The sequence below is a fragment of the Pseudochaenichthys georgianus genome, chromosome 9 (genome assembly GCF_902827115.2).
Source record: "Pseudochaenichthys georgianus chromosome 9, fPseGeo1.2, whole genome shotgun sequence".
Lineage (NCBI taxonomy): Eukaryota > Metazoa > Chordata > Actinopteri > Perciformes > Channichthyidae > Pseudochaenichthys > Pseudochaenichthys georgianus.
The window spans coordinates 37,183,491-37,209,166 of NC_047511.1; the positions used below are offsets into that span (position 1 = coordinate 37,183,491).

General features: G+C 44.4%; 2 protein-coding genes across 4 annotated transcripts; both read right to left on the bottom strand.

The window, feature by feature from the left end:
- Window positions 1-545: 545 nt before the first annotated feature.
- Window positions 546-13,982, bottom strand: lztr1 (leucine zipper like post translational regulator 1). 3 transcript variants are annotated; one of them, XM_034091039.1, is made up of 21 exons: window positions 13,654-13,982; window positions 13,375-13,570; window positions 13,207-13,269; window positions 13,061-13,117; window positions 12,885-12,964; window positions 12,686-12,794; window positions 12,313-12,396; window positions 12,166-12,223; window positions 11,938-12,077; window positions 11,652-11,853; window positions 11,496-11,516; window positions 11,137-11,247; window positions 9,764-9,856; window positions 9,560-9,655; window positions 8,786-8,960; window positions 8,518-8,687; window positions 8,088-8,371; window positions 4,010-4,159; window positions 2,066-2,171; window positions 1,880-1,960; window positions 546-1,440 (listed from the first exon to the last, which is right to left on the bottom strand). In XM_034091039.1, exons 2-21 carry the CDS (start codon window positions 13,524-13,526, stop codon window positions 1,324-1,326), a joined length of 2,349 nt encoding a protein of 782 aa, XP_033946930.1. In that variant the 5' UTR covers window positions 13,527-13,570; window positions 13,654-13,982; the 3' UTR covers window positions 546-1,323. The 3 variants fall into 3 exon arrangements, with proteins under 3 accessions (XP_033946930.1, XP_033946931.1, XP_033946932.1); XM_034091040.1 differs by lacking the exon at window positions 11,496-11,516; XM_034091041.2 differs by lacking the exon at window positions 13,654-13,982 and having other exon boundaries at window positions 13,356-13,522.
- Window positions 13,983-16,828: 2,846 nt separating this feature from the next.
- gal3st1a (galactose-3-O-sulfotransferase 1a) lies at window positions 16,829-20,599 on the bottom strand. The gene is given in 7 exon segments (XM_034091535.2): window positions 16,829-16,938; window positions 16,941-16,962; window positions 16,964-17,062; window positions 17,064-17,836; window positions 17,839-18,059; window positions 18,488-18,637; window positions 20,331-20,599. Coding segments are annotated over 6 exon segments (1,272 nt in total). The 5' UTR covers window positions 18,616-18,637; window positions 20,331-20,599; the 3' UTR covers window positions 16,829-16,909.
- Window positions 20,600-25,676: the final 5,077 nt, after the last annotated feature.

Here is a 25,676-nt window from a genome sequence, read left to right on the forward strand (position 1 = left end):
TGTGTGTTGGAGGAGGGGCTCTGTAAGGAAGTCTGAAGGAAGGGGCAGATTTTTTTCGGCTGCATACTTTCAAATTCTAGCGCACTCGAGCTGGTTTCTCCATTCTTACCTACCCTGCCTTTAAATGTTCAAATTCATGCAATTCTAAAGCATTTGGAGTTTTTCCAACTCATTACAGGTATGGTTAATTACACATGTATACACAGTAAACTTATACACTTAATTATTTTACTTCATCCTATTATATCAGATGATACTCTGTTATAATCAGCTAAAGTTATCAATGAATGTGTCACTTGTTCATAATACATTTGAGTTGACGCAGTTAAGAGTAGTAAATAACAAATTAAATACTGGGCTTCATATGGGAAAAATCATCTATCTTTTACCAGTGTACATTTTATTATTTATTCATAATGACGAAGGATGTTTGTGCCATAACTTGAATACCATAAGATTGTTCACTAAAAACTGACAGTCATATTGTGGCCTAATCATTAATGGATGGATATCAAGTCAGTTCCACAGAGACTCAGTTCAACATGACGTTTTCTGTATAAGATTTATTAAGGCTTTAAATACATGAAACCCATGTAGGTAAATATTTATTAACAGTATACTGATGTCACTAGATACCCATTGCTCTATTGAGACAGCTCGTCTGTTAGTAAATGTAGGAGATGATTAGTATTACAAAGATGTGTGCCGAGGACAACAACAACAAAATAAACAAATAGCTTTATGACAAAGGTACGTTCTAATTATTTTCCAGATCATGATTTTGATTCCTTACAACATTTAGTCCAGGCTTGTCAACAGAGTCAGAGTTGAGAATAATACAAGTGATGAATACAGATTTATAGATAAATAATCCATCTATATATACTCTGATCAAGTTGCATTAGGAGGACGAGAGAACTAGCAGATAACAGCGAGAGCAATACTTGAACCTGTGTCACAAGTAAGACTCATTTCAGTCCACTGCATATCTATAAAAAACTGCAGCAGCAATACTGAGCAGTATAAACCCCTGCAAACATTTTCTTCTGTAATACAAAATAAATAAATTACAAACTAAACATAAAAAAGGGAATTTATAGACAATTTAACAAAATAGAACCGAATGTGGCGTCTCTCCTCTTTAAGAGTAAAATCTATTTGATACAGCATGGATAATTGCCATCTACTGTATGTGGGTTGAGTCATACAAGGGTCAACATAAACGAAGTACTGCGAATGGGAAGAGGGAATGGCTAGAAGTAGGTGGAGCGGTGATGTATGGCTTCTGCGAGAGGAGAAAAGAGCCCGGCTCTCGGCGTCATCCTAAATGTCGGAGCCCATCTCGGCACACTGTTTGTCTGATATGTGTGTAGCTAGAGACTCAATGATGTCCAACAGCAGCAGCTGGCTGAGAGACCGCAGGTTGGGGAGCTTGGATACCTTTGGGAGGGGAGGAGAGCAAAGAAATGAAAAAAATGAGCCGTAAATTAGGACCAGACAATGAGCCAAACAGAGTCAGGAAAAAGCAGCAATTGGTTGATTGCTCGTGCAGGGAAAAAATGAAGATAAACAGAAAGAAGCAGAAACATTAACAATAGAGCTAACACTGCAGTGAAGCAGGGTGAGAATTAGCTGCTTCGCTGTTTCTTTGAATAACAAACAATAATCAGAGTCGCACTATGACCCTCGTCGCTATGTGAGGGGGTGCTTGTACAGCCGGCCAAACTGTAAACAGTCTCCTCTCGACGCAGAAGGTGGAGGGTGATCCACCGGCAGGTCAGAGGTGTCGTCTCCCGCTGAGAAGCAGAGCCTACAGGGTTAGCTCAGCTGCAGAGAGTGGGCAGCAAACCCCTAGGGCCCCGGATACAAGCCCACCCACCTTAATGAACTGGTGGACAATAATGTGCAGGCAGTGCTTCTTCATGTCCAGAGCCTGGGTCTTATCAGCTGCCTCCAGAATCTGAAGGTTTGAGAGAGAGTAAATGATTCGCTGTGCAGAAGAACATTGCTTTAAAAACAACATGTTCAAGTAGGTCACTCCCCCTTCCCGGGGGGAAACAAATACCTGCAAGACGTTCTCCACCGTGACGTTCATCTCCAGGTTCTGCTTGCAGTAAGCCTGCAGCCTGTTGTTGGAAAACCCGTAGTAATATGGTGCAGCAAACAGATAGCTGTTTATCACAGGTTAAGGAAGAATACAATGTTCATCTGTGCGTTACATTTAAGTGAAACCGTTTCTGATTTTAACTTTGCACAAAACCTTGATTTGAATTAGACAGTAGAGTTTTTGCAGCCTTAAAACAAGCTTTACCACTGGACATTAAAGGCGGGGTAGGTAAGTTTGAGAAACCGGCTCGAGATACACTTTTTGTTATATTGCATGGAATGCTCTTAACATCCCGATAGCAATGAATATCTGAAGTGCTTTGACAATAAATCCATAAAAAAAAATGTCATCTGTGGAAGCTGTGGCGCTGTAAAAAGCACGACCAATCATCTGAGCCGGCCCGGCTAAAATAACTGGATGGCCTACCTGCCTGTCAGCCTTCCATCTGTGCACAAACTTATCTCGTGCCCTCATAGAGAGGCGAAGTCCCTCCCTTTCCGGGGGACCTCCATGGGACCTTATTTTGGAAAAAGTCTGTATTGAAGTCAATGGAGAGAGAAAGATTATCTTTCGATCCCGTTTGAATTGTGCCACGAATTACACATATAATGTTTGTCAATTTAAAAGATAATTTTGAAAGTCAAAAAAAAAATAAAAAGTCAAAAAACCTTTTTGTGTAACCGCTCAATGAACTACATCTCCCGTCTCCACGCACCAAGACGGCCGTCTCGTTGGCACATTTCACCTCTTTCTTTCAGAATGAGGCGGAAAGTATTAAAGAGGTGAAAATCACTACAAGTCTGGGCACGTTGAGAGCTGTACATACACACAAGGAGAGTTAGTCGGTTCTGCAAGAGCCAGCATGCGGGACCGGGATTCTGGGATTTGTAGTCTTTCTAGTTGCGTATTTTTCATAGTCTTATATTTCAAAAAAATGTTACTTTTTTGACATGGAAATTATTATTTAAGATTGACAAACATCATATGTGTAATTCATGGCACAATTCAAACAGGATCGAAAGATAATCTTTCTCTCTCCGTTGACTTCAATACATATTATTTCTGAAATAATGTCCCATGGGTCGAAAGTAGATGGGCGGGACTTCGCCTCTCTATAGGTCATGTGCGCGTTCATGTGTGTTGGAGGAGGGGCTCTAAAAGGAAGTGGCAGATTCTCTCCGGTCGTGTATTTTCAAATTCTAGCGATCTCCAGCCGGTTTCTAAAACTTACATACCCCACCTTTAACACAGCAAAAGACATATCTTGGTTTACATTTGTGAATACACATTACATGTTAGACACTTTAATCCAAAGCGACTTACATACTCAATACTGTGTGTGTGAGCAATTTGGGGTGAAGTGTCTTGCCCAGGGACTCAACGACATGCTGACTGCAGTGGGGTTTGAACCTGTCCCCCCCCCTGATCCGAACACATACACTTTTAATAGCTTTTTATAATCTTTCATTACCATCATGGTCAAAAAGATGGTAAGGAAAGAATATAAAAAGCTATTAAAAGTGTAAGTGTATTCACAAATGTAAACCAAGATATATTTCTCTCATGGGATATACCTCAAATGAACCAGATTGTTAGTCTTACACCCATAATCCTGAACCCATACTTCTGGTTGAGCTCTCACAGTTAACGACTGCACTGGAAATGACCACAGAAAAGTCTGGGTCTAAACAGAGAAGGTATAAGAAGTGTGCTTTGAGAGAGTTTCCTGATTGACAGGTCTCTCAGCTTATCACATGACATTCTCTGCCTACCTCTTCTAATAATTTCTTCTCATTAAACTTGATGAAGATGTTTACATTGCTGTCACTGTGCTGGGCTCTGCCTGGAAAACATCTTAATCCTGTAAAGGAAGATATAGCAGTCCGAGTTTGAGAAGGATACAGGGAGTCCTCTGGAGGCATGTTGACGTCTCCGTAGTAGATATAACGCAGCATGGACTCAAAGGCCTGCTTACTCGGCACCATCTCACCGATGGAGATGTTCACCTGACCGTCGACGGGCATGAAGGAGCGGAACATCGCCTCGAAGTAACTGAGAAGAGAACAAATGAAAAGCGTCAGACAAGACTCCAGATGAAATGAAACAAGATGTCTCCAAAGGCAATGACGAGAACATATCATCACCTCTGTAAAATGTTTTTTGCAGGGGATGCAATATGCAGTTCTTGTTGGTCCCTGGTTTACTTTCTAATCTACTTCTTGTTTTTTACAAAGCAGAACAGATGTATACTTACTGAAGCATACAATCAAAGTATAATATATAAAAAAAGTATGGAGTAATACAGATTTTATCATATAAATCTGTTGCGCTGTACCTCTCTGAAGAACCAGCACCTTACCGTGGTAGAGAGGTTTGTGTGCCCTGATGAACCTGGGGGCTGTGTTGTCTGGAACCTTGTGTTCCTGGTAGGGTCTCCCATGGCAAATTGGTCTCAGGCAAGGGGCCAGACTAAGATTGGTTCAAAAGACCTCATGAAAGAAACAACAAGAAGTGAGGATACCCGGCCCGGAGGAAGCCCGGGGTCCCCTTCTGGAGCCAGGCCCAGAAGGAGGACTCGTCGGCGAGCGTCTGGTGGCCGGGCTTGCCACGGAGCCCGGCCGGGCCCAGCCCGAAAAGGCAACGTGGGCAACACCTCCGCTTCTCCGTCCCGCGGGCCCACCACCTACGGGAAACATCGATGGGGTCGGGTGCGCTGCCAGAAGGGTGGCAGTGAAAGCGGAGGGTCTCGACGGACCAGACCCGGGCGGCAGAAGCTGGCTTTGGGGACGTGGAACGTCACCTCTCTGGGGGGGAAGGAGCCGGAGCTTGTGCGGGAGGTGGAGCGGTACCAGTTGGATCTGGTTGGGCTCACCTCTACGCACAGCGTCGGCTCTGGAACCTTACTTCTGGATAGGGGTTGGACTCTATTCTTCTCCGGAGTTGCTCAAGGTGTGAGGCGCCGGGCGGGTGTGGGGATACTCACAAGTCCCCGGTTAGGTGCTTCGTTGTTGGAGTTTACCCCAGTGGACGAGAGGGTCGCCTCCCTACGCCTGCGGGTTATGGGGGGGAAAACTCTGACTGTTGTGTGTGCTTATGCACCCAACAGCAGTTCAGAGTATTCGGCCTTCTTGGAGACCCTGGAAAGAGTCCTGTATGGGGCTCCTGAAGGGGACTCCTTAGTCTTGCTGGGAGACTTCAACGCACATGTGGGCAATGATGGAGACACTTGGAGGGGCGTGATTGGGAGGAACGGCCCCCCTGATCTGAACCGGAGTGGTGGTTTGTTACTGGACTTCTGTGCTAGTCATGGATTGGCCATAACAAACACCATGTTCGAACATAAGGATGCTCATAAGTGTACGTGGTACCAGAGCACCCTAGGCAGAAGGTCCATGATCGATTTCGTTATCGTATCATCGGACCTGAGGCCGTATGTTTTGGACACTCGGGTAAAGAGAGGGGCGGAGTTGTCAACTGATCACCATCTGGTGGTGAGTTGGGTCGAGTGGCGGGGGAAGCCTCTGGATAGACCTGGTAAGCCCAAACGTGTAGTTCGGGTGAACTGGGAACGTCTGGAGGAGGCCCAAGTTCAGGAGGCCTTCAACTCACACCTCCGGCGGAGCTTTTCGGGCATTCCTGTGGAGGTTGGGGACATTGAACCAGAGTGGTCGGTGTTCAAAGCCTCTATTGCCGAAGCCGCGGTGGGGAGCTGTGGTCTCAAGGTCCTAGGTGCCTCAAGGGGCGGTAACCCTCGAACCTCCTGGTGGACACCGGTGGTCAGGGAAGCCGTCCGACTGAAGAAGGAGGCCTTCAGGGATTTGTTATCCCGGGGGACTCCCGAGGCAGTTGCAAGGTACCGACAGGCCCGAAGGGCAGCAGCCTCATCCGTGGCCGAGGCAAAGCAGCGGGTGTGGGAGAAGTTTGGAGAAGACATGGAGAAGGACTTTCGGGCGGCACCAAAGTTGTTCTGGAAAACTGTCCGACACCTCAGGAGGGGGAAGCAGGGAACCATCCAAGCTGTGTACAGTAAGGATGGGACGTTGTTGACCTCAACTGATGGAGTGTTGGGGCGTTGGAAGGAACACTTTGAGGAACTCCTGAACCCGACAACTCCGCCCTCTATGTTAGAGGCAGAGCTGGAGTATGACGGGGGATCAACACCAATCTCCCGGTGGGAGGTCACTGAGGTCGTTAAACAACTCCACAGTGGCAAAGCCCCGGGGGTGGATGAGATCCGCCCGGAAATGCTGAAGGCTCTGGGTGTTGAGGGACTGTCATGGTTGACACGTCTCATCAACGTTGCGTGGAAGTCGGAAACAGTGCCGAAGGAGTGGCAGACCGGGGTGGTGGTCCCCCTTTTCAAAAAGGGGGATCAGAGGGTGTGTGCCAATTACAGAGGCATCACACTACTCAGCCTCCCCGGGAAAGTTTACTCCAAGGTACTTGAAAGGAGGGTCAGGCCGATTGTCGAACCTCAGATTGAGGAGGAACAATGCGGATTCCGTCCTGGTCGTGGAACGACGGATCAGCTTTTTACTCTCGCAAGGATCCTGGAGGGGGCCTGGGAGTACGCTTATCCGGTCTACATGTGTTTTGTAGACTTGGAGAAGGCGTATGACCGGGTTCCCAGGGAGTTACTGTGGGAGGTGCTGCGGGAGTATGGGGTGAGGGGGTCTCTACTCAGGGCCATCCAATCTCTGTACTCCCAAAGCGAGAGCTGTGTCCGGGTCCTCGGCAGTAAGTCGGACCCATTTCCGGTGAGGGTTGGCCTCCGCCAGGGCTGCGCTTTGTCACCAATCCTGTTTGTAATATACATGGATCGGATTTCGAGGCGTAGTCGTGGGGGGGGGGGTCTGCAGTTCGGTGGAGTAAGGATTGCACCACTGCTTTTTGCAGATGATGTGGTTCTGATGGCTTCATCGGTCTGCGACCTTCAGCACTCACTGGATCGGTTCGCAACCGAGTGTGAAGCGGCTGGGATGAGGATCAGCACCTCCAAATCTGAGGCCATGGTTCTCAGCAGGAAACCGATGGACTGTCCACTCCAAGTAGGGAATGAGTCCTTACCCCAAGTGAAGGAGTTCAAGTATCTCGGGGTCTTGTTCTCGAGTGAGGGAACAATGGAGCGTGAGATGGGCCGGAGAATCGGAGCAGCGGGAGCGGTATTGCAGTCGCTTTACCGCACCGTTGTGACGAAAAGGGAGCTGAGTCAGAAGGCAAAGCTCTCTGTCTACCGGGCCATTTTCGTTCCTACCCTCACCTATGGTCATGAAGGATGGGTCATGACCGAAAGAACGAGATCGCGGATACAAGCGGCCGAGATGGGTTTCCTCCGCCGGGTGGCTGGTGTCTCCCTTAGAGATAAGGTGAGAAGTTCGGTCATCAGGGAGGGACTCGGAGTTGAGCCGCTCCTCCTTCGCGTCGAAAGAAGCCAGTTGAGGTGGTTCGGGCACCTAGTTAGGATGCCACCTGGGCGCCTCCCTAGGGAGGTGTTCCAGGCACGTCCAGCTGGGAAGAGACCAAGGGGTAGACCTAGGACCAGGTGGAGGGATTATATCTCTTCGCTGGCCTGGGAGCGCCTTGGGATCCCCCAGTCAGAGCTGGTTGATGTCGCCAGGGAAAAGAAAGTTTGGGGCTCTCTGCTGGAACTGCTACCCCCGCGACCCGACCACGGATAAGCGGGAGAAGATGGATGGATGGATGGATGGATCTGTTGCGATATGAAATTCATATTTGAACTTTGGACCACAGCGCAAACTGTTAAAACTGTCATATTAAAACTTTAAAGATAGCCTTTTTTTAATGTTTGTGTTGAGGGTGTTTTCTCTTTACAGTAACAGGAAGCTTAAAGCAATTAAAACACACTCATTTTTAGAGCAAGATAATAAAGCCTACACCAAAATGTCCCAACAGACAGGTTTCTGATACTGCCTCGAGCTGCTGTGCACAGAGCAGAGCCTGGACCCTGTGCTGTCTCTACCTGGATCGAGCTGCCAGTATGGCTTTATGAGCAGGTCGTGGGTGTCCGTCTAACAGCAGCACGATGTCGCAGAACTCCAGGCCGCCTCCCTCCAGGTACGCCTTCATGTCCTGCACCAGGGACGTCCCGATGTCCACAGGCTGGTCTGAGTACAGCCTGAGAGGAGACTGCTGCTTCCGTCGCACAATCTCCACAATCAGGGGGGTGGACAGACGCTCAAACTCCTTCGTCATGATCACCAGGTTGAAGTGGGACTCCTTCACCACAAAATTAAGGCAATGTTCCTTGAGGAAGAATAAAACATGTCAGGATGAGTCATAAGCGCAAGAGTAGATATAGCAATTATTCTACTGAAGGCACTCTGAACTTCAACCACTGGAGGGCAGTAGAAAGGACATTTCAGCTGTGTTTCATAGTTATCCAGATGTACCTTGAGTTGGTCCAGTTGCAGCTTGTTTGCGTTTTCACAAACACTGAGAACGTTCTGCAGGTCGACAAATGCCTCGATGTACTGCACACACAGCTGCTCCAGGCGGGAAAGCTGGAAACTAAGGGCCAGTTTGTACACATCCATTATTAGGAGAACATCCTGGACATGACCTATTGGAGAGAAACAAGGAAAGGACAAATCATCCGTGTGTTCTCGTCAGGCTACAATCTAAAGGCTGATAGACAGGTGGATCAGAAAGAGACGGTACCTCTGCGTGGGTACTGGATCTTGTCCGTGTAGAGAAACTGCATTAAGACTTCAAAGGGCTGGGCCTCTGCTTCCCTGATGCATACCTCGAGCATCGGCCTGTTGCCTGCTGGGAAATCCCTCGGGGCTCCTGTTGCCCCATCGTCACTTTCTTCGCCGTTGTCCTGTTTATTTTTCTGCAGATTATGTAACACTTGGTTTAACATTCAGGCAGAGGTTCCTCTACAGCAGTGACCTCCTGCTGCTGCTACAACTTGATATAATACAGACAGCTAATGTTTAATAAAAGACAGATCTTTCTTTCTGGACATAAAACATAAATGCATTTTGATGGTAAAGGTAGGTTTGCGTAAAATATTTGTTTATATTTAATTGCAAATTAGCTTTAGCTTATAGTGATTGGTTCTTTCTTGTTACGCCCCATTGTTGATGTACTTTATGTGCTCATACTCGGGAAATCCTGAATGCTAGAAATGATCTCAAGTGGCAGTTATTTTATTTGTGGGACAAACAATCAAAGTGTCATTTATATTGTTATGTGATTGTGTGGTAAAGGTGTATTATTTGGAAAGCTCATTTGGACTCTTCTGCTTCTCTTTGCTGTTTGACACCAGAATGAGGAGCTGGGAGTTTTGTCAATATGATATAATTACTGTAATATCAGGCAAAAGATATGATAGTTATCATTTCATGACAATGCGTTTTCTTTATCTTCCTGTCAGTGTGATTAAAATTAGGTTCCCTTCGTCTCAGAGGAAATGATACTTGCTCTGACCTGTCGCTGCCTATCCCAAGCCTGCAGGATTTTCTTCCGCAGCCACTGACATCTTGCCGTCACTATGGCAATATGCCCCAAGACTTTCTCCGCCCTCTGTTAAAACACAACAAGGAGTCAAACAGACGGACAAATCATTATAGTTGGATGATGATAATGTCACCACGTCGTGTTAATAAGCCGTTTAAAAGCTTACAAACCCACCTCGCCCAGAATAAACTCCACATCACAGAACTGACGATTCTCAAACAGTTTGCCATAGTCTTCATGGAGAGTACACTGGGGGTAGCAGGAGAACTGCGAGAAGAAAAAATAAAAGTCAAAACCTAGAGCACTTTTAAAGCTAGCCTCCAAAAAAGCTTGACAGTTGAATTATCCAAAGGTTATGATCTTTTTCTTCAGGCATTAAAGGTCCCATGTCACGGCCATTTCTACTGATCATAATTCCATTGTTGAGCTCTACTAAGATAAATGTATATTGTGCAATTTTCCAAAATGATATTTCTCATACAGCATCTCTGTAAAGTATGTGTATTCACTCTGTCCTAAACGGCTTGTTGGAGCTCCTGCCCCTCCCTGTGAGCCCAGTGGCGAGACACCGCGAGAAACACACACACACACACACACACACACACACACACACACACACACACACACACACACACACACACACACACACACACACACACACACACACACACACACACACACACACACACACACACACACACACACACACACACACACACACACACACACACACACACTGGGAGTTTGTGTGTGTGCCCAGGCTGAGTTCCGCTGTGTCTCGCTGACCCCACACCAATGAGCCAGCTCACACTGTCCCGCTCCTCGCAGCAGCGAGCCTCGCAACGTCGCGCCGAGTGCGTGTGTGTGTGTGTGTGAGGAAGTTCACTGATTGGTCAAAACGTAACGGCTCCACGGACGTAACGGCTCCACGGACGTAACGTAACGGCTGCGCGGATTGGTACATTTGGACCAATCTGCGGAGCCGTTACGTAATGTCACTATATCCGAAATACGTCACTATACCCAAGAAGTAAACAACGGAAAAAGAGAAATCTCCAACGAGGCGTTCTGGGGCAGCACAGACATGTTAGAGTTTTACTGGGCGACTGTGGCTGCGAGGGAGTGCGGTCGTCTTTCAACCAGAAGGTTGTGGGTTTGATCCCAGCCCATGCAGTCAACATGTCGATGTATCCTTGGGCAAGATACTTAACCCCGAGTTGCTCCCGATGGCATGGCCAACGGTGTGTGCATGTGTATGCATGTTAGGTCCAGATACACTGCTCTGTATGAATGGGTGTGAATGGGTGAACGACATGTAGTATGTAAAGCGCTTTGAGGGGTCTTAAAGACTGGATAAAGCGCTATATAAGTACAGTCCATTTACCATTTACTCGCTACAGGGTGTACTTTGAGGGTTTGTGACTCTGCAGACCGTCTACATGCAGAAAAACCTTCATAACACACAAGGGGACGGGTAATAACCAGAAAAGCATCACATGGGACCTTTAAAGCCTTTTGATCAGGTGCTTGTATATTCCAACGCTCACCTGGAATCTGTACATCTCCCCGCTGCGCACATTGTTGTCCACAGTTCCTCCAAAAATGTACATGGCATCTTGAATCACAGCAGCAGCATGGAAGAGTCTACCACTGGGCATCTGAGAGGATAGAGCGAGAGCAAGGAGATTGTTCAAAATAGGAGGGAGAATCGCACAAACAGGGTGTCACTAAAAGCAGCACCCATGTTGTTGTGATCAACACTGACTCTGCTGCAAAGGAGTCGTGACACTTCATATAAACACCAGGGTTTCACAAAATTCAAATATTCACAATAAAATGGAGAATGTCCCGTACAATGTTGAATGAGGAGTAGAGGAACTCAAAAATAAAAAAAGACAGTACTCACACATTCACTGGAATACTGTGTCTAAACAGAAGGGGTTACATTAAACAAGAGTCATGAAAATAGGGATGGTAATTAAGCACCAACATGTTATTTTTAATTATTCTTGCACTTATATTTTCTATTGACACAGATCTTTTAAGTCCATCTGGTTCATACCTCACTGTCCATGCTGGGATGGATCACCTCCCAGCTCTGAGAGTCCACATCGTAGGAGTGCAGTTCGTTGGGTAAAGTGTTGTCAGCCGCTCCTCCAAATACATACAGGTGGCGATCAAAGGCAACCATAGTGTGGCCGTAACGTCTCTGCGGAGGGGGCGGGGAGCCTCGCAGGAGGTGTTCGGTCGGGATGCGTGTCCACCTGATGAGATTGATTCATGGTTGGTCCAATTAAACAACTACAGGAGGAGTGACTGAGGTGAGCCGTAGCTAAGGGTGTACTCACATGTGGCCCTTGAACTCAAACTGGAAGAGGTTGTTGGTGATCTTGGCTCCACTCTGACCAGAAAACACAAACATCTTGTTCCTGCATACGGCTACAGGGAAGTTGCAGCACGAAGGAGGAATCTCCCCACTCTGTTCGATCTGATGGCACAAAGGCAGAGACCTTAACACATACTGTACAGTGATGGGAAACGTTATTGTTCTTTCTGTCATAACGTATTATACTTGCCTCCTCCCAACACGCATGTTCTCGATCTTGCAGATTGATGGTCCACATGTCATTCAGCCTGAACAAGGGGGAAATGTCTGTCAATGTTATATGCACAAAAAAGACTTTTGTCAATTGTGAAAAACACTAATAATATGTTAAACATACCTAGCATTTCCATCATAGCCAGCAAATATCCACAGTTTATCACTATAGACCGTGGCCCCATGTGCAGAGCGTGCCACTGGCAAGCTGAAACAGAGATAAAGGACATCAGGGCTGAATTTAGTTTTAGGTTATCACATAGATGTAATGCCCCCAAACATTTCAAAATAGCTGTGTTTCCGGGTGTAAGAAAGACACTACTCCCAGCAATGTAAGGTGAACAAGGTCTTGCACTGAGGACAGTTCATTATAGAAACTGAACCACAGACACATGGAGAGGGAACACAACAAAATCAGCAACTGTCTTTGAAAAAGGAAATATAATAATATATCATAAAAACACAACTTGATCATATTAGAAAATACTAAACAGTACCTCCCCTCCACTTTCCATTCAGTCCACTGCCCTGTTGCAAACTTGTACTCAAAAAGGTCATTTTTGTTTTTCAGGTTTGAGTTTGAGTAGATGTCTCCGGTGTAGCCCCCTGAAAAATATGAGGTCACGCATCAATACCACCTGAATTCAAAATGGGTTTACCTAATTCATTATTGTATTATAAAGAAATACGGGTTACCAAAAACAAACATGCTGCTGCCATAGACGACAGCTGAATGGTGATATCTGGGAGCAGGGGGAGTTCCAGTGGTGAAGGCTCTGTCGTGAATATCATACAACAGTCAATACATCATCAGCCAGTAGTTCTTTTATTTGCTCATTTAAGTTGCACGAGTGTTTTTGCTGCAATCTCACCGACACCATGAGCAGTCCTTCACATCAAAGCGGAGCAAGTCGTTCAGCATGTTCTTCCTATTTAGAAAGACAACATATAAACCCATGTGATGAAGTGAACAGTACCTATAAAGGAGAAATGCTTGCCACTGACAATCTCTACTCACCCATTATCTCCCCCAAACACATAAATGGCATCCCTGTATGCCACAACAGTGTGCTTACTGCGCCTATATAGAACAGAAGAAGTTGAGGGTCAATACAATGCTGAACGTGTGCAGATTAAGCGGGTGAAGTCAGATAAAGCTGCACCTACTCATCTGTCAACATGTTACCTTGCACCAACAAACTCATCACATGGAGGGAGTCTTCTCCAGCGATGAACTGTCTCATAAGGGCCAAAGTTGAGCGTCAGATATTCCACGCTGTCGGAGCAACTGTGGTCGAAATCAACACTCGGGGCCACTTTGGTTGATTTACAGGACATTGTTGCCAACTCATCCGTCTGAATCACTTCTCAGGGCCACTCATCTGCAGGGAAATGCACAGTTAACGCCATGCTTAAAAGTCACCCGTCCATCATGAGAGATAGTGTTATTGCAATCCTGAATTACCTTTAGCATAACACTTAAGTCTGCTTAATAACGTAGAAGGATTATGGTCTTCCGGCTAACAGTTAGCGATGCTACAAACTAACATTAGCCGCATAGCTAGCTTTGTGCTAATCTGTAAAACAAGCAACAGCTAACAGTTACAACAGACGAGAAGACGAGAGCTAACGGATACCAAGGTTACATTAACATGTCTGCCTGACCAGGTTCAACATTAAAGCTAGTATTTATGCGATGTGAATGAGTTCGCAACAAGGCACTAATAGCCACAAAAGCTAACGTTCAACTAGCAAAACAAAAGTGCTGTCATTAAGAGCACGACCACGCCTCCGAGCGTGAGACAATGAATAATAATAAGTACGTCACTTCCTGTCATGGATCTGTAGTTCCAAGCAGAGCCCTATGCTGAGCTGCAATATAATATAGACAACTAATAATCAATAATCAACAGATTCACAAGGACTTTATATGGCTCACCCATAAGTTACAGTTTTGGAAGTCTCAAATATGCACCATAAATTCATATCAATAGCGACGTATCACACAAATAGCTCTCTTCCTTATTATTGTGTAACGTTAACTTTATTATACTAGCTTCTACTCCAAAATGGAGATTTGGCACCCCCGCTATAACTTTGTCCAAGATAGATACTGTCACCAAAATCACACTGGTGTTTGTTTGCTGTCCCCCTCTAGTTTGTGCACACAAAAGCTTGTTACTCTTGGCAGGTGAACAACTAAAGAGGTGCTTCCACATGTGACAGACCAGGTGACGTGCTGCCGGATTTGACACCCCCACTATAACTTTGTCTCACTATAACTCATGTCATGTTCTGTCCTCAATACCTGCGTGCCTGTGTGTGCATAAAGGTACAAATTCGCTCAAAATCACATCACAGTAAATAGCCTACATAGTTTGGCGTTCATCTTTTTATAAACACACTGGTGGTCCAGAGGTCTATGCATAGTTTTTTCATGCAGGTGCTCGAGGTTCAACACCCAGGGGAGGGACATTTAGTGTCTTCTGGAGATGCTGATGTTTAATTTGGAAATGTGTCCCCACCACTTTTTCTAACAGGAGTGACGCCCATGTCTGTGCTTATATTTACATCTAGAATCATGTGGGGGCTTTTTCAATCGATCCCCAAAATGTCTGCGTGTCTCTGTTTCGGACTGTTCTGCAGGTAAAGTCGATACATGTCGGACTCCCTCTGCTCACACCTAGCACACCTTTTCCTCCTGTTTTTACTGAGTTCACTAAAGCTCATGTGAAATAGCTAACTAATTAAAAGAAAAAAATATTTCATCTCAAAACTGTAGCCATTGTATAATATTGTCTCTTTAGTTGTTATGCACCACCTGCATGAAAGCTTGCTGGCATTAAATATCAATAGAGTATCGAATAAAATATACCTTAAGAAATCACTCCTGCTTGGACTTTTTCACATTTTATTCTTGCAAGAGTAGTTTATTAATGGGTCAAACAATCATCAGCAAGTCCTACTTTTGATTATTATCTGCAAACCCAAACTAATTTCAACAGAACTGAACCTCTTACAATTGTTTCCCAATCGACACTGGTTTACCTACTTAAGATTTGGTGGTATGGATATTTGTTCAGCCTGTACTAAGATGGTGATAGCCATTTACATTTATACACAATGAGGTAACAACACTCTTACTACTTTATATACATACAGTATTAAGGAGGAAACCACTTTATACTATACTCTTGCAATATTGCAATATTCACATGTAATTTTCACTTTACTTTGAGGATGCAACAGTAAGATGATCATGTATTGCCAAGAGTATTGGGAAGCAGTATGAGGGAAACATCAGTAAGTTACAGTATAAGTAACTTATAAACTAAATGCATTATCATTACCAAAACAGATTCACAAAATATTCAATGTGTGTGTGTTGTGTGTGTGTGTGTGTGTTGTGTGTGTGTGTGTGTGTGTGTGTGTGTGTGTGTGTGTGTGTGTGTGTGTGTGTGTGTGTGTGTGTGTGGTGTGTGTGTGTGTGTGTGTGTGTGTGTGTGTGTGTGTGTGTGTGTGTGTGGGTGTGTGTGTGTGTGTGTGTGTGTGTGTGTGTGGTCATCCTAAATGAAATCCCTTTTACTTCTGCAGGCTGTGATAATGAGGCAGTGTAAACACATGTAGCTTAACACTGTGAGTCATGGCCACAGCGCTTTTCTAGATAGGCTAAACATTAACTTGGCTGACAATTAATTTTCTTTTGTCTCTCTATGCAGCAACCTTCCAAAACCTCATCAATCTACTTGCAAAGACACCTGGCAAGGCTGACTGATATTAGTGTAAACACTGTGGTATCAGAAGAAAGGATAATTGGCTACAAACCCTGAGAAGCAAACATGTTGTTTTATATAGCAACAAAAAAGTCAACATACATCTGATCCTTTAAAAACTGATAAACTGAACAAATCTTCAGAAAAATGGTCATCTTGATTGCTTATATACTTATTGATTTCTTTACTCATCAGACCTTTTTTCATGACAGATATTTTGACATGTTACTGCGCGAGATGCACAGGTGTATTACATATTAATAATGTTGGCTACATTTGAGCAGCTCTGGGAATCATTACGATTATTAATTCCACCTGTGTTTTCCTTGTAATTACAAGTATAAAGGTCAATCATTCTTTAACTATTTTCTAAAATGATGTCTGATCTTGTCCTCCACAGGACACACAGTGGGTTGTACTTACATTCACTATTGCACATCTGTGTTTTAGCCCTTAGTGGGCATTCAGTCTCTTTGAACTTAAATATGCTAACTTTCGGGGATGCACATCAAATCATTAATCATTATTTAGCTCAGAGAGGTAACATTCTTTTTACCAAACACCCTTAAATAATAGCAGGGATGGCTATTTGTATTTCCTTAAAGATATGAACTTTATAGTTCACTTATCCACTCCACTCGAACAATCTGAGAGAAAGAAAATACTACAATACCTAACAATACGAGGCCTAATCTGCGAATAGCAAACAGGTTCAATACTAGGCCGTTGTAGGTCTACAGTTTCATTTTTAGTTGAGCACCCATCAGGTACACTACAATGCACAATCAAATGAAATTCAAGTCAATGAACACATTTCAATAAAATGAGACAAGGATGGAATAGTGTCAGAAACTTCAAACTTGTCATGTTATCATCCACACAGTCAGATTCCTCTTTTTCAAATACAGTCCGTCAGGGTGAATTGGCCCCTCTCGCTCACATGTCTCGTCACCAGTTGAAGATATCTCTGACATGGCCCAAAGCTTGGTGATCCACAGGTTAAACCCCGAGCTCTGTTAAGTACTGAAGCTCTGGCATCAACATCTTTCGGCACAACTTCCGATGTGCCTTGTCCACATTCTTCTTAAGGTTGTAGCCCATTGATGGACTTCTCTCCGATGGGCTGCCAGGGCTGCATGGCTGTCTCCTGGATGCTGCCTGCTTCTACAGCTCGCCCCCCCTCGATGCAGACGGAGGCCATCTCTGCGTTCCTTCTCCTGAGCTCTGCCACATCCTCAGCCATCCGCTGCCGTCCATACGCATCTACTTTCTTCCAAAAAGTCTGGTTGAGATGCTGGTATAGTTTCCAGTCAATAGCGTTCCACTCAAGAGCCTTGGCCCTCAATTCTGGGGTGAGTTTAGACACAGTGGATCCCTTACGGGCGTTGAGCTTGAAGAAGAGCACGTCGTCCATCTCCCAGCAGAGGGCATCCTTAAGCAGGATGAGTGATTCCTCAAAGTGCTCCACTAACATGACGAGCTGGAAACGGTCCGTGATGAATCTGATTCCATGTTCTACACGTGGATCATCCAGCTTCAGGGTGTTGTCCAGTCCAAAGTCGAAAAAAAGAAGATTCTTGAGGTAAAAGGAGTTGAAGCCCTCAGGGTCAAAGTAGTGATGGGGCTCACGCAGAAACTCTGTCAGCTTCTCATCCCCTGGTATCTTCCAGGTGAAAGGTACCAGCTTGCCAAAGTAGTGGAAGGAGGACTCAAAAAGCTCTGCAGGGTCTCGCAGGATAGTGATGTAGGAGGTGTCCATAGGTAACAGCTTGGCCACCTCGGGTGCGTTAAAACGCAAGTGATTACAGATAATATTAAAGCACATTCCAGGCCTGTAGTCTTTAACCTGGGAACGCTGGAAAACAGACGGATAAAGAAGTCATTTCTGCTGTCAGGGAAGGCAAATTTGAGCTGGTGCTTTTCCCCGAAACGGAAAAGGATGTTGAGGAACGTGCTGCTGGCTGTTTTGTGGGTCTTCATGAACATGATGTCCACTTTCGGAGTGCAGGTCTGGCCAGAGGCTTGTTGTGAGCGGTTGGCGGTTTGTTTCGAACGGAGCTGGGATGGACGGTGGGCACAGGAGTAAGGCACTGGTACCCTGCAGACAGGAAAACAATCAAATGATAAATGTGATGATATGTGATGATAATGATGTGGAAATGTACTCTTACACAATACAAAGAAAAGCGGCAAACCACCACATTTGAGACGTTGGAGTAAAACAGTTTTAAATGTTTGGCTAGATTGACTGAAATGCCCTAAATACTCACAAACACATAGGACTAGACACACTACACACTATATGTGACTCAAAATAATGAAAATAATCTAAAGAGTAAGAGTAAACCTACATATAAAATAACTTATCGAACTTAGACTTACTTAAAATTAACCTTAAAAAAACATACATTATAATTACCAATTGTCACAGCTCTAAAATACAAATGCTGAATAAATTGGACATAAAGATATTTATTACATCATGTTTTCTAGAGAATACATGATCACCAGTGTGACGAGTCTTACTCAGGCAGACTGAAGTGGGTCTGGGGAGTGGAGAGGCAGTAAAGCAGGATCATGCAGCTGGTGAGGAGGGTCCCCAGCACCAGGCCTTTGCACACGGACCTCCACTGCCGCCCTTGTCTGACAGCCATGGTCCAGCAGAATCAGGATAACCTTTAAAACATTAAAACATCATCTACACAGTGAGCATTGACCTATAGGCCCTCAGGTACTCTGAGAAGGACACAAGAAAACCACAATTACGTGCATTATGTAATCTCGGGCAAGCTTGAAAGGACACAGTGACACCGCTTAAATGATTTATTCAGATGGTGACTTGGAAGTAAATGATATAGTGTTGAGTGACCATATAGATTACTATCAGTGTTCTCTGGTTTCTTAAGGAGGAGACAAAATAACATGATTAATTATAAATCCAATGGTATAGCCTAAAATGTAATATAGAAGGTTTCCATTCAGCTTTATGGTGATTTAAGTATTATGTTATATAGTACAGTGCTGTCATCAGGTGGACTATACTGTATGTTAAGGTGCTCATGAATAGTTACCAACAGGAAGCCAGTGTGTGTGAGACACAGTTGGACAGTTAGCCTCATTCCACTTGACTGTCCACTTCATAAACATTTCAAACACAGGATGTACTTAAAATTGCATGGTGAGCTACATTATGACATACTGTATGTGCGGCCTGTAATGACCAACCCTTTGTTGCTCAGCTGTCACATGAAATAAATAATACCATTACTGTGGAAAGTGATATTGCAATCCCCCCTGCGGACTGCCGCCAGAGACAAGCTAACTCAGCTGCGCAGGTAACAACGTGACACTGACCACCAAGAAGTTTCATTATTATTTGATCTAATGTCACCCCACACAGAGCAGGTTGGGAAGGTGTACTGTTTTCAATTGCAAAGTTTAGAGTTTATCAATATTTCTTTTTGAATGTTAACATTTTTAAGGGAAAATCAGTTAAAGCATAGTTTTTTCAGAATTTAAACATTGTGCATTTTTTTCGTTTTTCTTGCCATTTCTAGGTGTCTGGGTTTAGAGCTGTGCATGTTGCCCATCATATGTCACGGTGTTTTAGAAAGTAACAGTTACCAAAATCAAAAATGTTCATCCATGATCACGCTTGTTAATGACACACCAAAGTGTTGATGAATCGATAATAGATTATAACTATGATAGGCTTTTGACCTTTTGAAATATCCATCCTTAATCCCAGTTAAGTATGGAGTCTATTTCTGGTGTCCAGTGTATCATTTATTATTTATTTCTGAACTTAGTTCACCTTTGGTTTAAGGTCTCAAGCTTCCATGTTGTGTTGCATTACTCTGTGCCCCTTACTCCTATGAACTTAGTGTTACATTTTACTTTCACTCTTATCGTCAGAGCATTTTAGAAACATTATCTCCAAACACAGCTAGAAGGGATATTTCTGCTCTTTGTCTGGACTCCATGAAGCGGCTATTATGGAGGCACGTGAGAGCTCTTTCTCCCTGACATCGGAAGACACTCTGTTGTGAGACATTTGAGGAAAGGGCTGTAGCTTAGGTGGCCAACAAATGTAGAGTGAATTCTAAGTGACGTTAACTCCTGCTGCAATGATATGCTTGCAATAACCTTCAAAGCTGAGATACCATTGGACAAATATCAGGCAGTGTTACTTTTGATATCAGTGTATCATTGTTTGCTTACTTTTGTATTTTTACTTGAATACTTTGTCCACCTCTGATGTGATCTGAAGCTATCTTGTTTTCCTGCTAACAAAGACCATGAGTATAACAAAGCAGATGATAATCTTGAAGAAAGCTAATTACAAACAAAAGAATGGAAGATGTCTTACCTTCAGACATAGATCCAAAGAGAAACTAAAGGAAGTGTTTGTCCCACTGCATTGTCCTTTTCCTTTGCATCCAGGGTCAGACCACTAATATATGATCTCCCTCCTCCAGATGTACTTATTGAGTCTGATCTCAACATAAACATAGTGCTGTGGCCGTCCCGCACTCCCCTCATCATTTGCCTAGTGCTACTGAGCTCATTCACCTAGCTCTTCTCCGCTTTCCCCCTGCCTCTTTGCATGAACACCTGACGCCTCGGGCTACTTGCCGCCTCCCCCTTTAACTTTCGATTCCAAAAAGTGGTCTTGCTGAATTAAGCTCTGCAGGGAGGCTCATCTCCCGCTTGTGACGTCAAGGCCTCTGTCAGGGGACTAGCACTTGCCAGTGAGTGTAATAAAGGAGGGGAGGGAGGAGAAAGGCTGTATTGTCCCCATTCTCTGTCTCCATACAGAGGGCTCATTGAGGATAGACACTGAAGTCTGAGCTGCAAGCTGATAGGTGGGATGGAAAACAGCATAAAACGAACAAATGCATAAAGCCAAAGCACAAAGGCTCTAATTGTACCACTTGATCAGTACAACTCGTGTCTGTATTGTTTATAAAGCTTATTAAGAAAACTGTGTCTATACATGCTGTGAGAGGAATGTACAATGGACAGTTATGAAAGTCTGCACCACAGATTAACCAATTATCTAAAGAAATTGAGCAACATACACGCACTGGACTTCCACATCACAATACTGTGTATGTGATTATTTTTTTAAATAATTTATTAACTAGCTCTTCTAATCTTTTATGCATTGGAAGTTATTTTTAACTCTGTGGCCTACAAGTTATGATGCGATCGTTTTGAAACTCTCAATACAATCCCTTGTTCAAGATAGCAGACCGTTCAATAGAGTGAAATGAACATTCAATCATGAGTGCCAAGTCTATTTGGCTCTGCTTGGCAGGATGTGGCAGTATGTGGTCATAACGTTTCATCCACTAAAGTGTGGATCCAAGTCTCGGGAGCGTGCAATGGATTCGTGCAGCTCATCCCACACTCGCCATGCTCCAGCACGACACTGATGCTTTTGTTCGGTCTAACAGGGTGTGCCTTGGTCTGCAGGCACACTGAGTGCCAGGCTGAAACCCGGACTGGGTGGGCATACGTAGAATTTAGATCAGGGTGAGAGGGGGCAGGGAGTGTGACAAGCCGAATGAGGAGATTGAGGAGAACGGCCCACCTTGATCACTGCAGCGTCTCAAGAGGGCAGAGGTTAAAGCTCCTTTGTCATCAACACCCACTGCCCATGTGTGGACTACTCACTGAAGACGAGCCCCCCCCGACAGCAGCAGTGACCTCAGCCTCCACACAGATGTGGCTATAAGGGACATTCTGTATCTGATTTTGAGTAGGCTCTCCTTTGATCCGAAAACAGCCGTTTGTAGTTACAACCCCAGGTGCCTCATCTGCTAGTTAAGAGACTGAAGGCTATACTATTTATCAGTTTCTACATCTTCAGTAGACTCGACTACTGCAATGGTGTCTTCACAGGTCTCACTAAAAAATCTATTAGAAAGCTGCAGCTGATTCAGAACGCCGCTGCTCGAGTCCTCACTAACACTAAGAAAGTGGATCACATCACTCCTGTTCTGAAGTCTTTACACTGGCTTCCTGTGTGTCAAAGAATATATTTCAAAATACTGCTGCTGGTTTATAAAGCTTTGAATGGTTTAGGCCCAAAATAAATTTCTGACCTCCTGCTAAATTATGAACCATCCAGATCTCTCAGGTCTTCAGGGACTGGTCAGCTTTCTGTCCCCAGAGTCAGAACTAAACATGGAGAAGCAGCGTTCAGTTATTATGCTCCAAATATCTGGAACAAACTCCCAGAAACCCGCAGGTCTGCTACAACTCTGACTACTTTTAAATCCAGGCTGAAGACTTATCTTTTTGCCGTTGCTTTAAATCAGGGGTGGGGAACCTTTTTCCTCTCAAGGGCCATTTACATTTTTTCAACATCCTCCGAGGGCCTTACAAATTATTGACCTCTGCTTAAAAAAACTAAAATCACAGCCCATTTATTTCTTCTTTCTTTCATGCTGTGCAAAGAAAAAGCAACCTCTTAATCCAGATATTTTACCATGACTCACGTATGCATGCACGTGCACGGTTGTGGCATGACCACCAAAACAGAAAGATGTGCAAATGTATTTAGTTTCCTATCCATGTGGACATGATTTAAGTGGGGGGGGGGGAACCTAACCTCCTCCCGGGAAGATTTTTTTTTTAAATGTTGAAGTTAAAAGCATCAATCTGGTGCACTTTGAGAGCAACATTAAGAGATCTATAGATAATCTCTCAACACCCATATGAAACAGAACTGTAAGCATATTTACTTTTTCTTTATGGATATTTTACAAATCACTCCCCTTTCAAACTGTATTCTTGTTTATTAATAACAACTTTTTTTTACTGTCATATAGTATTTTATACCTGTTTACTTTATTCTCTTATTTTTTTATAACTATAATGATCATATAAAGATGTGCCTTTACCTCACTGGTTGGAGAAAAAGCTTCTTATATTCGTTAGCATAGCTAGCTAACCAGATGCTAATAACAACAAAGTTATTGACTGTATGATCAGTATGACAGATGAACAGATCGCCACTGGGCTTTCAACTAAAGACACAGCCAAGCAAAAACTGCGGCATGTGTACGGCTCCTTATCTGAAGTGCCGAGCCACGTTCTGGTGCTCTCCGTCAGAACTACACCCCTGTCAGACGAGACATATACCACGTGATGACCATAGACTGTATATATAAATGGACTTAGGGTCCGTGACGTCGCCCATAGGATTCTGCAGAGTTGCCGTGAAGCCCTTAGTAGGCGGAGTCGGCCACTAACGGCTCGACAGTGACGTCAGAGTTCAACTCCCGCCTGTTCCAGCCTGCTCCAAATAAGGGCAAAGAGGCGGAGCCGAGGCGGGACCTGCTGCCACCCAGCTGGAAGTTCCAGAGCTAGCTGAAGCTACCAAGCTAAGCTAACATGCTCCCCATCTGCACACTGCCGTCGCATTTGACGTTTCTAAGGTAAGCGGACATAAAACTATTCAGCAAAACTATAAATAATAATCTAAGTTATTGAGTATTTAGCATAATACTTCAGAATCTTAAAACCCCTTAACGTTTGTATGCAATTGTGCTAAATTCAACACTGGAATCAAGCATATATTAATACAGGGCTCTCAAGTCTCACGCATTTGGCGTGAGACACACGCATTCCACTCCATTCACACGCTCACACGCCACACCTTGTATTTCTCACGCAGAGATTTCTTTCCAGGGTACCACCCACCAAGTTGCGCCGCAATTTTGTAAACAAACTAGGCTTGTTTGAGACAAGCAAGACCTGCGCAGACCTGCGCAGTTGCGATCAACGTCTTGCTAGTGCGTTGCATGATGGTTAGTCATTTTGTCCGACTTGCTCTGGAGGCTCGCCCACATGAGACTTTGAAATCTCGCGGGACAAAGACGCCCGCAGCCTTGAGGCGAGTTGGCGCAGTTGCTCTCCACGAGCTGCGGAAGCGAAATGCTTGATGGGAAACGGCTCGCTGGTATCTCGAGCTGAGCGCTCATTGGTGGTTTTTACCACGTGCTGCTGATGAAACTCTCCAATTGGCTGGCAAAAGTTTGTTGTTGTTTTGTGTCCGTTTTACGTCGCCACATCCATTCCCATTTTTCATCATTGTTCCACAATGTTTATCATCATGAAATTAATATCTATATATGTTATACTATAGGCTACTGCTTACCGTTTTCATACTTTATATATCTTAGCATATTCATACAGACTGTTCATACTGCTCACAGGCTGATATCTAGTGTATTCATACCCCACTGTTTATTCATCATTCAATTCATTCTATATGTTATTCTGTAGATTGTGTACATTACTTTCCACTTCACTGCTTGTTGCACCTGGTTAGAAGCTAAACTGCATTTCGTTGTCTCAGTACCTGTAATATGTGCAATAACAATAAAGTTGAATCTAATCTTGAGCAGGAACAAATGTATTTACTTAGTACATATCTGACATTAACGATTAAACACATTTGTGCATTCTTTATAAATGCAAACCGAGTCAAGCCGACTCCGGAGGTGGCGGTATGCACCTTAAAGCTGTTTGCAATCCGCCAAAAAACCGAGAGAAGAAGAAGAAGAAGAAGAAGAAGAAGAAGAAGAAGAAGAAGAAGAAGAAGAAGAAGAAGTCTCCGAGCTGTCCGACTTCAGGCGAGCTTTTTGAGACCTCCCCCGGCTGCGATCGGCTACTCTCGTCTACTTTCGAGGCGAGCCGCAATGTGTCTCAAACAAGCCTACTAGTACAGAATCACTGTAGCCACGCCTCAACCAATCAAAAGAATGTAAGCTATCGAACAGCCAATTAGAAAATAACATGGCTGTATCCGGGTAGGATTTAGACATTCTGCCCTATACTTTATAGACAGTAGTGCTGTAGCGTCGACTTCAAAATATCGTCGACGACATATTTCCGCGTCGACGCGTCGCTAAACACACGTGGGTGTGTAAACAAAGCAACAAGCAGTTCGCAATCGCACTTCAAACACAATGGAGACTGAAACGGCTACCACCTCCTCCTCACAGGATTGCGCACGAAGCCCTCAAACGAAAACATTGCAGTCTTTGCCAAATGGAGTTGGCATATTACACAAGCACAACGGCTATGTTGGAACATTTAAAGCGGCAGCTAGCTGTGGTGGCTACCATTAGCAGCTAGCATTTGCTCTCCGATTTTTACATAAAAATTGAATGCAACTGCGCCAACTCGCCTCGCCTCGCTCTCAAGGCTGCGGGCGTCTTTGTCCCGCGAGATTTCAAAGTCTCATGTGGGCGAGCCTCCAGAGCAAGTCGGACAAAATGACTAACCATCATGCAACGCACTAGCAAGACGTTGATCGCAACTGCGCAGGTCTGCGCAGGTCTTGCTTGTCTCAAACAAGCCTAGTTTGTTTACAAAATTGCTGCGCAACTTGGTGGGTGGTACCCTGGAAAGAAATCTCTGCATGAGAAATACAAGGTGTGGCGTGTGAGCGTGTGAATGGAGTGGAATGCGTGTGTCTCACGCCAAATGCGTGAGACTTGAGAGCCCTGCTGTATATATAAAGGTTAAAACGAAATAGACAAGTGTTAAGCGTTAAGTGGGATAATACTGTTGAACAAACGGCTTCAGTTTGAGGTTGATAAAATAAGGTTACATCCTTGTAACTTAGAGATATTCTATTATGTAGGAGGAACTGGATGCATAGGTTAATTTAAATTGGCTATGCTCAAGTATGTAG